Consider the following 14,147-nt stretch of genomic DNA (forward strand, 5'->3'; position numbering starts at 1 on the left):
CCTTTAGAGCACTGTCAATAGAGGCAGGAACCTGATAGCATCAGAAATCTGGCTCTGCACTTTGAAGAATGAACGCCATGAACAGAGGTGGAGACCAGGAAAAGAAAAGAGCAAATGTAGTGAAGGAAATTACCCCACTAGTGCCACCCGGGTCAAGCTCGACCTCCTCTAACCTTCAAAGAATGAAGAGTTAATGACATAGTAGAGAATACAAGCAAACTAGTTTATTTATAAAGTACACTGCACTGGAATACAATCTGACCATCCTCCTATGATGGCTGATGAGGGACTGACTCTTACAGTCATAAAGTTACATTATGTATGTTGCGGAGTCCACAAAGACCTGCCTATTATGTAAAAACACTGGTAGCTGTCATAATACAATGGGGGTACATAACATACGTTTCAATTCCACTGCCTGGCACAAGTTATCCACTGCCCATCATCCCCACTAGACAGGTGGGAGAAGGCCTCTATGTGACAGAAAAGGCATGCATTATTAAGCACGATTTAACCTTTGAGAAATAAAACTTACCAAGGACCATTTCTGGTAAAGGTTTCAAGTAAAAGTTTTGATTATAATACAAAATGGCGTCTTCGAAAGCTAAAATGGTGGAACAGATGTCAACCTACCTAACGTAACATCTGTACTTAATAATTGCATTCGCCTACAGCAAGAATATATTATGAAATAGCTACTTAAATGCTAACATAATATCAGGTAAAATACGAGTAATATGGCAGTAATACATTTCAACTCTAACAGACCCTCCTTTTAGCATTTATTAGTTAACACGGACATCTTTATTCTTGCTATCAGGTAGAGGTTGTTACAATTCTAAAAGTAGAGACAATAGATGAATACAGGCGATAATATGTCAAATATGAATATATGTATATATGCATAGCATGCGTATGGAAGAAAATGACACTAAACATCAGTAGTACGAGTCACATCAGGAACAGAACCTGCAAGAGAAGTAGTTGAACCAAAAACACCCTCATCTATTTGCATAATAGTATCAAGCTTCTTTTGAAGCATTATAGTTGTATTAATATCATGAACTGAAATCCTTTTGGGAGAGAAATAAGTAGCACAGTATGAGTAGCATAAGGGAAGACACTGAATCAAGACACAGCAACAAATTAAAAGAACAATGATATATATCACCTTTTCTAGAATCCAACCCCAAACACCAAATAAAGATCAACTCAAATTACCGCTCCATTCCTCGAACGTTTTACAAAATGTCTAAAATATGCAGAATGATATTCCTTTCCTTATTCGTGATACCGACCACACACTGCTCTCCTATTAATGCGCAAGCACCACCGCTCTTAGCAAGAATAAAATCGACTGCATATCTCGTTTGCTCAGAGTATATGCACATACTGAAAGCACAGTCCTGGGCACGCATTGTACGAATATCTGTGGTCGACACCAGTATAATATGCAAATGTATTTAATAATGCGACAAAGAAAAACAGGTGTTTTGTCACATAAGGGAAGTAAACTGTGACTTCTTCAGGGCTGGGGAAGATACACAACATATAGTAAAATATTATAAAATCATAGAATTAGTTGTTGCCAAAACCAAGATAAACACAACAATATGGAAATGTGTATCGGGACCACCAATAGCACGTGGAAACCCTAGGAAGAAAAGTGGACATACAAATGTAAATGTGACTTAGTATGGAGACAGGCCCCGTGGGGTAAAAATCGTGACTGCGCAACGGAGAGAGCAAAAGAACCATTGTGGAATGATAATGAGAAACAATACTAACAAGCGGTGAATATTGGTTTTAGGGTGGCATCAAAAGGTGGTAACATGAACTGCAACGTAAATATTATACTTAAGCAAAATTGCATGTTAATTCTTAACACAAACACACTAAGCTCGACATTCTATATGTAGCACAATGGAGAAAATAAGAGGAGAGACTCTTGAGCATTAGACATAATCAATGGCAAGCTGAGTAGGGGAACGGATGTAATGGGAACTAAAATTTATAGGGAAGAGACAAGTATGCGCAATAGCTCTAAAAGGGAATGGAAGCACATGAGCCCAGAAGGGGGAGACTGCCATAGGATCAACTTGTAAAATTATAGTCCCGGACATATGTGTCCCTATACCATACGTGTGAGAATACTAACGTTGAAGGGAGGAGGAAGACAATACTTGTGTGGTGGTGCAGACACTCATACACTCTCATTCATAGTTAAAAGAAGAAGAGTTTCAACCCTATGGGGGGTCCCACAAATGCCTAAAGAAAAAACAGTTCACTACTGGAAGCTCTTAAACATCAGTTGTTTGTGATGTCATGGCCTCTCAGGGGCCGTTTCTCATGGGTGATGTGTTGGTCTACGAGTGTTTCAGTGGCAACACCACCTTCTTCAGGACCAATACTTGGTATAAAATGAGTCTCAAACAACAAACCAAAATGGGTTAATCTGTAGCTACCAAGCCAGTGGGGAAATAGTTTCAATTTCAACAATTCAAATGTGCAGCCTTTAGCAATGCCTCCAAATGTTGAAACAGTGTACTGTCTGTGCAGGGAAGCGAATTATTGTCCTATAACAGGCCTTTTTGTGTCAATTCTTTTGCACAAATGGGAGTAGAATCAAATGGCTGTATATGTTGCGCATCCTCTCGCCAAGGTTCTATCCGTAAAAAACGTTACCAGCTCCACTGTGTTTATTACCACGGACAGACGTCGGCAAAACTCCTACTAATGGGCTCTGTTCCGGTCCGGCATGCCAGTTTGAGCATGCCGAACCGGAACAGAGCTCATTAGTCCCATTTATTTTTTTGTGTGAGTGGCCCAAGAGAGGATCAGATATCTAGACAAAATTAGCCTTTCTATTGCTTAATACACTATAAATGTGATACCCTTTGGGGTATCACATTTATAGTGGAAACAGGAAACAAACGCAAATTAAAAGCACATTTTATTTATTCTCTAAAAACTGTTTAAATATATAATTTCCAGGTTCCACATATCTGTCAAAAAATATTTACACTTTCAGCCATTTAGTTACAAACTGATAGTGGGAAAAACACATGTATAAAAACTGATACCAGAACCTTTTTACATTATTTTATGTTTCTTGTTTTTAAATCAGGCCGTCGACCTTTGAAGTGAAAATTATTATAAGGGCCTGACATCACTTCTTGTGACGTCATTGTGATTTGCATATGATAATGGGGGTATACAACCTTTACCACGCATCTTTTACCACGCAGTACCATTACAACGCAGCTTTTACAACGCAGACCATTACCACGCATTGCTGTGGGGGGCGCTCTAGGATAGGGAATAAGTTTAATTTACTATCCAACACCTTCCCTAGTGTCCACGGGGACTGGAGTTGGAATGGTAAATTAAACTTTTCACTATCCAGCACCCCAAACAGAAATGCGTGGTAAAGGTTTGCGTTGTAAAAACCGCGTTGTAAAGGGATGCGTGGTAAAAGGATGCGTGGTAACATCATACATCCGATAATGGGCTCCTTCACTATTTTTCTTACTTGTGCCCTAAAAATAAACTATATAAAATCACTGGTATTCAGCCCGTTTTTTCTGGTGATGTCACACTTTGACATGTATTCGGCTGCATCTTCTATTTTTAGGTGAATACAAATCACCTGCCATTCCCCCTCCTTCCATTTCTCTCTTTCTTTTTCTCCCCCTTTCTTTGTTTCTCTTGCTCTCTTTAGCTCGCCCCCTCTCTATCTCCCACACACTCCTGTTAGCTTTAGCTTCATGAATGTCACTTTCACTTCTGGCATTCATACAACATATCCTTCAGAACTTTTGAGGACAAGGGACAATCAGTGTGGAAGACGAGTTACTGGGAGTGCAACTGATTGTCCTAGCACATATATACTTTTGATGTGGGATTTCACTATTTCACCACATTCTTCAAACAGAGTCTGTTGCTTACAGTGGCTCAATTCTGGTAAAAATAAGAGTTTGGCAAGTCACCAAATGAATAGGGAGAGCCAAGTCGGAGAGGAGCCACAGGTCACACTTTGTTTTAAGGTCTGAGGCACGAGCTTATCCATCAATCGAAAACAGTCTGTAAAAGATGCAGCAAACGTTACTTAAAAACAAGGTATATGCTCTTTTATATCTAAAAATAGGTTATTTCTTGAACACCGGTGCTTCGCTTTAGTTCATTACATATACTGCAGTGGCATTTGTTAACAGTAATACATACATATTACCAATGAAGTTAACCATCTCCAGAACCTGTCCACTCTGGGTGTGTTGGGTTTATAGGTTTTAATCCGACAAATTAGCTGAAAGTACCGCTGTTAGTCCCAGTATTGTTCAGTGTTGCTTTTACAGGTAGTGTGATCAGGTGCGATTGAATGTTTTTCTTTGTATCTCTTCTTCACCAAAAAAAAATCAACAATGTTTCTTTTCTTTTAGTCCACATTGTGCTTGTCTCCCACTGTGTATCCTGATACATCATGTCGCTTTGCTATGTGTACGGAAGTGAACAATTACTGGACACAAACACTTTTATAATTCTGTAAATACTGTTATCTGTTTTTCTTCTTTACTGCTAGTCCGGTCTTCTATCATCTGGTATTTCAAGGTCCCACATAATTTGAATTTTATCTTTTTCCGTAATTTATTCCTCTCATAATAACTGCACTGTTCAGCTCGTTTATGTCCTCAGATGGGTCGATATTATTTTTGATGTTTTTAAGATCTTTTTGGGTTCTCTGCATCTCCAGGATTATTTCTATTGAGTTAAATGAAGTAGTGTATTCATTGAGGGTTGTGTGGAATCGAATTTTGATAAAAGCCCTTCACACTTTCAGTGCCCTTCTAGCTTTTCCCCTGTGTGTTCGCTGATGACTTTGTAGCTCTGATAATCGACTAAAACTTTTCCCACATTCATTGCACTTGAATGATTTGTCAGTTCGTTGATGATACCTTAATGCTGAAGAGAAGTTAAAACTACTGTCACATTCGCTGATGTGTTTGGATGTTTGATAAGTGACTAAAGCACTTTGCACATTCTCTGCACTTGAATGGCTATTCCCCTGTGTGTGTTCGCTGATGCACCCTTAATGTTGAGTAACAACTAAAAATGCTTTCACATTCATTGCAATGGTATGGTTTTCCCCTGTGTGTGTTCGTTGATGTGTTTGTAGATTTTCTAATTTACTAAAGCTCTTCCCACATTCACTTAATGGCTTTTCTCCTGTGTGTGTTCGCTGATGATTTTGTAGGTGTGATGACTGACTGAAACACTTTGCACATTCACTGCACTTGAATGGTTTTTCTCCTGTGTGTGTTCGCTGATGATTCCTTAATACTGAATATAAGCGAAAACTACTGTCACATTCACTGCAATGATAGGGCTTTTCCCCTGTGTGTGTTCGCTGATGTGTTTGGAGGTTTGATAACCAACTAAAACTCTTCCCACATTCATTGCACTTGAATGCTTTTTCTCCTGTGTGAGTTTTCTGATGACTCCTTAATGCTGAAGAGCTGCTAAAACTACTGTCACATTCACTACAATGATAGGGTTTTTCCCCAGTGTGTATTCGCTGATGACTATTTAGGTATGATAACTCACTAAAGCACTTTGCACATTCACTGCACTTGAATGGTTTTTCCCCCCTGTGTGTTCTTTGATGACTTTGAAGTTGTGATAATTGACTAAAGCTCTTCACACATTCACTACACTTCAATGGTTTTTCCCCTGTGTGGGTTTGCTGATGTCTATGCAGGCTTGATAACTCACTAAAGCACTTTGCACATTCACTGCACTTGAATGGTTTTTCCCCCGTGTGTGTTCTTTGATGACTTTGAAGGTGTGATAATTGACTAAAGCACTTTGCACATTCACTGCACTTGAATGGTTTTTCCCCCGTGTGTGTTCGCTGATGTGCTTGGAGGTTTGATAACCGACTAAAGCTCTTCCCACATTCATTGCACTTGAATGCTTTTTCCCCTGAGTGAGTTTGCTGATGGTTCCTTAATACTGAAGAGCTGCGAAAACTACTGTCACATTCACTACAATGATAGGGTTTTTCCCCAGTGTGTATTCGCTGATGACTATTTAGGTATGATAACTGACTAAAGCACTTTGCACATTCACTGCACTTGAATGGTTTTTCCCCCGTGTGTGTTCGTTGATGACTTTGAAGGTGTGATAATCGACTAAAGCTCTTCACACATTCACTGCACTTTAATGGTTTTTCCCCTGTGTGTGTTCGCTGATGTGCTTGGAGGTTTGATAACCGACTAAAGCTCTTCCCACATTCATTGCACTTGAATGCTTTTTCTCCTGTGTGAGTTTGGTGATGATTCCTTAATACTGAAGAGCTACGAAAACTACTGTCACATTCACTACAATGATAGGGTTTTTCCCCAGTGTGTATTCGCTGATGACTATTTAGGTATGATAACTGACTAAAGCACTTTGCACATTCACTGCACTTGAATGGTTTTTCCCCCGTGTGTGTTCGTTGATGACTTTGAAGGTGTGATAATCGACTAAAGCTCTTCACACATTCACTGCACTTTAATGGTTTTTCCCCTGTGTGTGTTCGCTGATGTGCTTGGAGGTTTGATAACCGACTAAAGCTCTTCCCACATTCATTGCACTTGAATGCTTTTTCTCCTGTGTGAGTTTGCTGATGATTCCTTAATACTGAAGAGCTACGAAAACTACTGTCACATTCACTACAATGATAGGGTTTTTCCCCAGTGTGTATTCGCTGATGACTATTTAGGTCTGATAACTGACTAAAGCACTTTGCACATTCACTGCACTTCAATGGCTTTTCCCCTGTGTGGGTTTGCTGAATTCTATGCAGGCTTGATAACTCACTAAAGCACTTTTCACATTCACTGCACTTGAATGGTTTTTCCCCCGTGTGTGTTCGTTGATGACTTTGAAGGTGTGATAATCGACTAAAGCTCTTCACACATTCACTGCACTTGAATGGTTTTTCCCCTGTGTGTGTTTGCTGATGTCTATGCAGGCTTGATAACTCACTAAAGCACTTTGCACATTCACTGCACTTGAATGGTTTTTCCCCTGTGTGTGTTCGTTGATGTTTTTCTAGTTTTGATAACTGACTAAAGCACTTTGCACATTCACTGCACTTGAATGGTTGTTCCCCTGGGTGTGTTTGATTATGTCTTTGAAGGTGTGATAACTGACTAAAGTTCTTTGCACATTCAGTGCACTTGAATGGTTTTTCCCCCATGTGTATTCGCTGATGACTTTTTAGTTTTGATAACTGACTAAAGCACTTTGCACATTCACTGCGCTTGAATGGTTGTTCCCCTGTGTGTGTTCGCTTGTGTCTTTGTAGTTCTGATAACCTACTAAAGCTCTTGACACATTCACTGCACTTGAATGGCTTTTCTCCTGTGTGTGTTCGCTGGTGTCTTTGTAGTTCTGATAACCTATTAAAGTTATTGACACATTCACTGCACTTGAATGGTTTTTGTCCTGTGTACGTGTGCTGATGAAGCTTGAGTAGTGATGACAAATGAAAGCTCTTGCCGCACGTGTATGATTCTTCTTTCTTGGTTACTATCTCTGGGTCGGGTATATGTTTGTCTACAGCCCATGACTGTATTTCCTGATGGGCCAACATGGCTGACAAAGCACTTGTGTTTTTCGCACACACTTTATATGCTTGTAGTATTTTGCACATTTAATTTCTGTTTTAACAGTAAATGCAATAGCCACCAAATATTTGCCACACTCCTAATACGCAGAAGGTGTCTTTGTAGGTGATTGTACCTTTAGATTGGATTATGGCTATGGACGCTTGTGAGTAAAGCTGTATCTTCCTTCTGGCCGGCGCAAATTAGGACAGTCTATTGTATTGTAGATACAAGAACTTATGTTTCCTTTACCCATCAGTTGTCTAGCTCCGCTCTGTTGTGCTCTTCTCTGGTTACTCTTGTTTGTCCAGAAAGAGTTTACAATTCACCTAGAGCACGGAATGATGGCTTGACATCATATTAGAAAACAGAGCACTGCAGTAATCACACCATACAGATCCCATGACCAAAGTTGGTATTGGACACTTGTTTATACAGGAGGTGGTTTGTTATTGTTGTTGCCTTAATTTTCCTAAGGTCATTTCTTCGTCTTGTGGCGTGGAGGTGCACAGCTCAACCTCTTATAATCACTGAACTGCCCTTGATGCTTCATCCGGGATCTGTCGGTTTGTGTGCAGGTTCCTCTGCCGCCGACTGCGCTGATGTTTTCCTGAATACTGTATCTAATTAATTCTGCTATTATTGAAGATGTACAGCATTAGCTTCATTATTGATGGTCATTTCATACATTCAAGAATGGGTTTCTGTTGGATGTAAAGATATTGAAAATTACTAAATTGAAACATAATGGAATGAGAATTCACAATGTTTAACTGGTTATAAAAGACATTTTGGGGGAGATTTACCAAATCTCCACGCAATGCAGAACAGCCTCCCCTGCGAGGCTGCGATGTACGACAGGGAGGGAGCAGGAGAGCACCATATTTATGGCTCTCTCCTTCCCTTTCCCTTGCTCTGGCACTGATTACAATGGGCCTGCACCATGCACACACCTTAGCACCAGAGCGCTAGGGTGTGTGTGTGTGAGTCCAGCATAGGTTTTGTACAGAAAGGACACCCTTCCTGTACAAAATAATTTTCCCGAGACACGAGGGAAAGCTTTTCCCACTTTGTATGCGTGTTGCACAGTGCAGCACGCATGCAAAGTCAGAAAAGGAAGGAGAAATGAAAGCATTTCTCCTTCCTTGCGCCTAGTTTAAAAGGGTGCAGTTTTCTCACGCTAAACCCAATCTACTGTATTTGGTAAATTGGGTTTAGCGTGAGAAACCTTGAGTGGTTGCATGGGAACGCCCATGCACCCACCTTGACAAGCCCTCATGGTGTGAAGTAATGCAAAGCAGTGATATCAGGGCTCGACAAATCCACTCGACCGCTCGCATTTGCGAGGTATATTTTATGAGGTCGAGCTATTTTTAGGTCCTACTCGCCCTTTCTGGCGAGTAGGAAAACATACTAACTTTTGTCCTCCGTCTTTGAAAGTGGAGCAAATGTGACAAGATAACAAGATTTAAAGGCCTTTTTATTGCTCACAAAGCAAATGAGCAATAAAGATGCCTTTAAATCTTGTTATCTTGTCACATTTGCTCCGCTTTCAGAGACTGAGGTTAAGTAGGTTACTGTTAGGCCGAGGAGTTTTTTTAAAGTACTAGACCTGCAGGACTAGTACAATTTTTCAGATTGTTCGAGCCCTGGATATGTGCTGCTTCACATTACTTTTACGCTATTAGGAAAAAAAGATTTTGCGCTGTTTTGTGCCACTTTTGTGACACAAACACGGCGCAAAATATTAATAAATCTCCCCCTTCTTCTTTACCGCCTTTGAAACTTAGCAAGGAATAGTTCATCATACACAGATATTTAACTAAAAGTTCTGTTGATCAGGTGACATCTTATTAATGTCTGAAAAGGAGGTGATTTACCAGTTTTTACAGACTAACTTAGCAAAGTAGGGGCGCTCTCGGAGCACCCAAGTGGTCAAGGTATAGCTTAAGATAGACGCATATGGTCAGGATTTCATTTAAACAACAATAGAGTTTAGAAAAAGAGATGGATCAGGCTGTGCTGCAAAATTTCCAGTAACTTTTTCACGAGGTATACAACAAAAGTAACTCCAGTCACACACTTCTTCTCGTTCTTTTCCTTTTTTTTCTTTTCTTTTTTATTGAGAATTCCTGGTACAAACATACATAAATACATTATATATTGTATCATTATCGAAAAAAGTGATAAAACCACATAAATATATTATGTATTGCATTATTATCGAGAAAAGTGATAAAACCGCATACAGTATAAATAGATTCAAAGCAAGAAACCAGTCCTTAGAGGCCCAAAATATACGAACAAACAGGAATGTTTCGCATTTCATATCAGCGGATAAAAGAAGCATAATTCATAATTTGCACCTATGAAAATCCGAGTTTTAATATTTCAACAATTCATTTTTATAATCTAGAGTCCCTCCACCTTTTGAGCGGAGCCCAAATATTCAAACCCATTTCCCGGACTTTCCTCCCCTTGTGCTTGTATAGGCAGGATTCAATATTATGCATCCCCAGAAGTCTGACTAACCACATCTGAAAGGAGGGGGCTGTGATATCCTTCTCACCAGCTGATAGGAGAATCCGAAGTATGGCAACAGAAATAAACACCAGAGCTTCATTCTCTTTTTTCAGCCCCAGTTTGCAATCAGTACCTAATAGCATCAGGGTAGGGGATAGAATAATCTTAACATCTAGCAGCCCCTCCCAGAATTTCTCAATTTCCCCGCGGATTATGTTTAATTTCTCACAATGAAAAAACATATATAATATATCCGCAGGTCCTTCACTGCATCAAGGGCATCTATAATTTTCCCTGATACCCCACACAAACATGTGCTGGTGTAAAATACAGATTAAAATGTTTTTTAGAGTACTGTGCCCTCAGGTTGGAAGAACAAAATACTTTTTGATTTAATAGCAGGGCTTTACCCAGATCTACATCTGGGTCTTCTAATTTTGCAGCCCAAGAGGTCTCAACTTTTTTCAGGTCATCATGAATACCTATCAACAAAAAGTTATATACCATTTTAATCTTTTTACCCCCTTTTAATAAGTAATCCAACAAGGTCTTACTGGCACCTAAGCAGATGTGTGGTCTTATGGCCAGCAGTGTTTGAGAGATCTGTACAAATTTAAACCATTGGTTGGGAGGGATGCCATACTGCTCTTGGATAACTTCAAACCCCATCATGGAGTCCCCTTCCATAACATCTCCTAGTTTTTTAACGGCATGCTGCTCCCAAAACCCCCAACTACTATCAATACTAAGCTGTGGAAACAGACTGGAGTTCCATATTGGCAGGTAGTGATTAATTTTAGGGATTGCCAGTGTCTTTTGCACAAGTTTCCAGACCCCCAGGCACTTTCAAGAACCTTGTACCGTGTTTTCCTATAATAGCGACGCTCTGTTTTCCGCAATAGCAGTCCCAAAGCCTCTCTGCCCAGTAACAATTCATATATAGAGGGTAGGTCCTGATTACCCCAAGGTGTATTAACCATGTTCATAGCTGGTTCAAAAAACATGGCCATCTGGGTCAACAAGCGTGTCCAATGATAAAACCTTAAATTTGGAAGTGCCAGCCCTCCCCATCCCCACGGAAGAGACATATATTTCAGCGAACGTCTGACTTTACCGTACTGCCAAACAAACCTCATAAAAATTGATTCTATTGACTTAATCACCCCCTCCTCTATAAGAATCGGTATAGAGCGTAAAAGATACAAAACCTTGGGGAACATAGTAATTTTCAATACGTACACCCTACCTATCAGGGACAGATGCAACACATCAATTATTTTCAACTCTGCCGCTATTGATTTTATAAGTGGGTTAAAATTATCTTTGATAATTTGGTCTACTGCAGCATTTACCCTAACCCCCAAATATACTGCTGCATCCACATATCTTGTATCTACTTTGATTATATTGTTAGTGCAGATTATTTGAGTTTTACTCTCATTCAATAAATACCCCGACTGACTGCCATACTCTTTCGCTATTCCAACAAGAATTGGCAAAGCGTGATCAGGTTCTGGGGTAATTATGGCCAGGTCATCGGCGTATGCCAATCAAAAAATACAAAAAATATCCTGCGGTGAACATACAAACAGACAAAGAACAACTAACGGCTGCCTAGACTGATCAAAGAAATACGCAAAATTTGTACGGATTCCCATCACTTACCGGTCCCGGTGACATGCTTCATCATCTGGGTCTCCTTTATAGGGCTAACACTCCACCCTAGTGATGGAGGAGCCCAAGGATGTTTTCAAGGTATTAATAGGTACAGATGTGAGCAAGTATGATGTAAAGAGTGTATGGGAAAAAGATGCAGTGCAAAAAAAGGTGTGATGTGAATCTAAAATTGAAGCGGAATCAGACTGCAACTTTATTCGTATCTGAACCGAACAAACATTAAAAACCGTGCAGAAAGGGGTGGATTCAATAGATAACCATCCATTCAAAAGAGTTGGTCAACATGTTTCAGCACAGACAGGTAGAAATGAACCTAGTGCTTTCGTCAGGACCTCTTGAATATAGAATGCTACTGAAATTCAACACATTGGTGTGATCAAGAGATAAACAAAAAAGGATATGCTGTGAGTGTAGCTTCTCACAATCAACATTCCTCTTGCCTCTTGGAACAATCTCAAAGGTATGGAGGAAAAGCCTCACCCCGCCTGGCAACAGGTCAGGGCGAAGGAGGCACCGCTCTAACCGTTGGTACCGTCGGGGAGGTCGGCGTATGCCATCAATATATTTTCAAATCCTTTAAAAACTACAGGCCTAATCTCTGCACAGCCAAGGATCCTACGTATCAAAGGAACGATATATAATGAAAAAAGTATCGGTGAGCAGGGACACTCTTGGCGCGTCCCCCTCTTGATATACATTTTTTCCGAGCTTTCTCCCATTAGTTGGACTCTGGCAACGGGATCATGATACATAGCCATAAGAGCACCCATAATTTTGGGGCCAAAGCCCCTGCCTTCCAGTATTCCCCACAAATATTTCCATGCAACGCGATCAAAGGTCTTTTCCGCGTCGAGGAGGATCATGGCCATCCGCCCCTGAGGCAGCATGGGCATCAAATAGTGTGATAGCACGCCTAATGTGGTCAGTTGTACCACGGCCCGGGATAAACCCATGCTGCCACGGGGAGACCAGACCGCCAATGTCCCCCCCCAACCTTTTTGCCCAAACCTTTGCATACAGCTTAGTGTCCGCATTAATGAGGGAAATCGGTCGATATGACCCAGGGCACTCTTTTGGTTCCCCTTTTTATGGAACACTATTATGCTGGTTTCCTTCCAGGAGTCTGGTATTACTCCGGAACATATTATCCTGGTAAATAAATCCAGTAATAATGGGGCAATCTCCATCTCGATGCTCTTATAAACCTCCAGCGGGATGCCATCCGGGCCGGGAGCCTTACCCACGGCTAACTCCTGTAGCGCTTCACAGATCTCACTCCTTGTCTAGATCTTCTCTACCCAACTTATCCAGCCTGGGGGTTTCCTTCCCCAAACTCTCCCCTAGATACAAACGTGTCAGCCTCCTCATTACATAAGGTTTGGTAAAGGTTTTTTAAAACTTTCAAGACGTATGCAGGTTCTGTGTAATTCCGTCCACCTTCCTGTATACTAGAGATTACATTCTTAACATTACCTTGCCATATCCGTAGTGCCAATGCTTTACCCACCTGCTCCCCTGTTTCATAGTACTTCCCCCTTGAAACCTGTCACTCACTGGTTACTTTCTGAGCTACCAATTTCTGAAGCTCTGCTTTAATAGCCACCATCCTCTGTTGGCTCTCCACGCCTTCCTTTCCTTCACCAATATCCCTAACGTGCTGTTCTTCTGCTTCTACTAACTGCCCAGTTAGTCTCTCACTATCAGCCCGATCCACTTTCCTCAGCCTTGTAGAGAAACTAATTATTTCCCCTCTCAAAGCGGGTTTGAAAGCATCCCAGACATTATTCCTCAGAGCACTAAAGCTGTTTGCATCAAAATACTCCCCCGTCCATTTCTTTAGATGTTCCACATACCTAATGTCTGCTAATAACCTTCTCTCGAAAGTCCATCTTGACTGGTTCCTAAAAAATAAATCCAGATCATAGTACAGTATCAGTGGACTGTGATCAGATATTACGTTCTGCAGTTTTCTGATGCTCACCTTTTTTTGTTCTGATATTAAAAATAATCTACTCTTGTATACTTCTGGAAGGGGTTTAAAAAATATGTAAAATCCGGATTATTGGGCTCCTTATCTCCCCAGATATCTGCGAACTCTTGTGATTTATTAAAGAGCTCAGAGCGGGGGCGTGGCTTGGCTTGGCGAGCGATGTGAGCGGACGTGCTCTGAGAGGGCTCCCGCTGCTGCCTGCTATCATAGACGATTTAAGCGGAGCCGGGGTGAACAACTGCGATCCCTGACCCACAACAGGGTTGTCAGAGTGCCAGGACCCTGGGGGCACGTTCCGGGATCCC

At 40.9% G+C, this 14,147-nt stretch overlaps 1 protein-coding gene across 1 annotated transcript in view; it reads right to left on the bottom strand.

The window, feature by feature from the left end:
• Positions 1–331: 331 nt before the first annotated feature.
• The window catches only part of LOC144805465 (uncharacterized), a 70,621-nt gene continuing 56,805 nt past the window's right edge, over positions 332–14,147 (bottom strand). Inside the window, exon 2 of the mRNA XM_078672013.1 lies at positions 332–8,356. Within this exon, the coding sequence (XP_078528139.1) occupies positions 5,087–7,699 (2,613 nt within the window). The 5' untranslated portion in view covers positions 7,700–8,356 and the 3' untranslated portion in view covers positions 332–5,086. The remainder of the gene's footprint in view (positions 8,357–14,147) is intronic.

This window comes from Lissotriton helveticus, assembly GCF_964261635.1.
Source record: "Lissotriton helveticus chromosome 1_1 unlocalized genomic scaffold, aLisHel1.1 SUPER_1_unloc_11, whole genome shotgun sequence".
NCBI classification, from domain to species: Eukaryota; Metazoa; Chordata; class Amphibia; order Caudata; family Salamandridae; genus Lissotriton; species Lissotriton helveticus.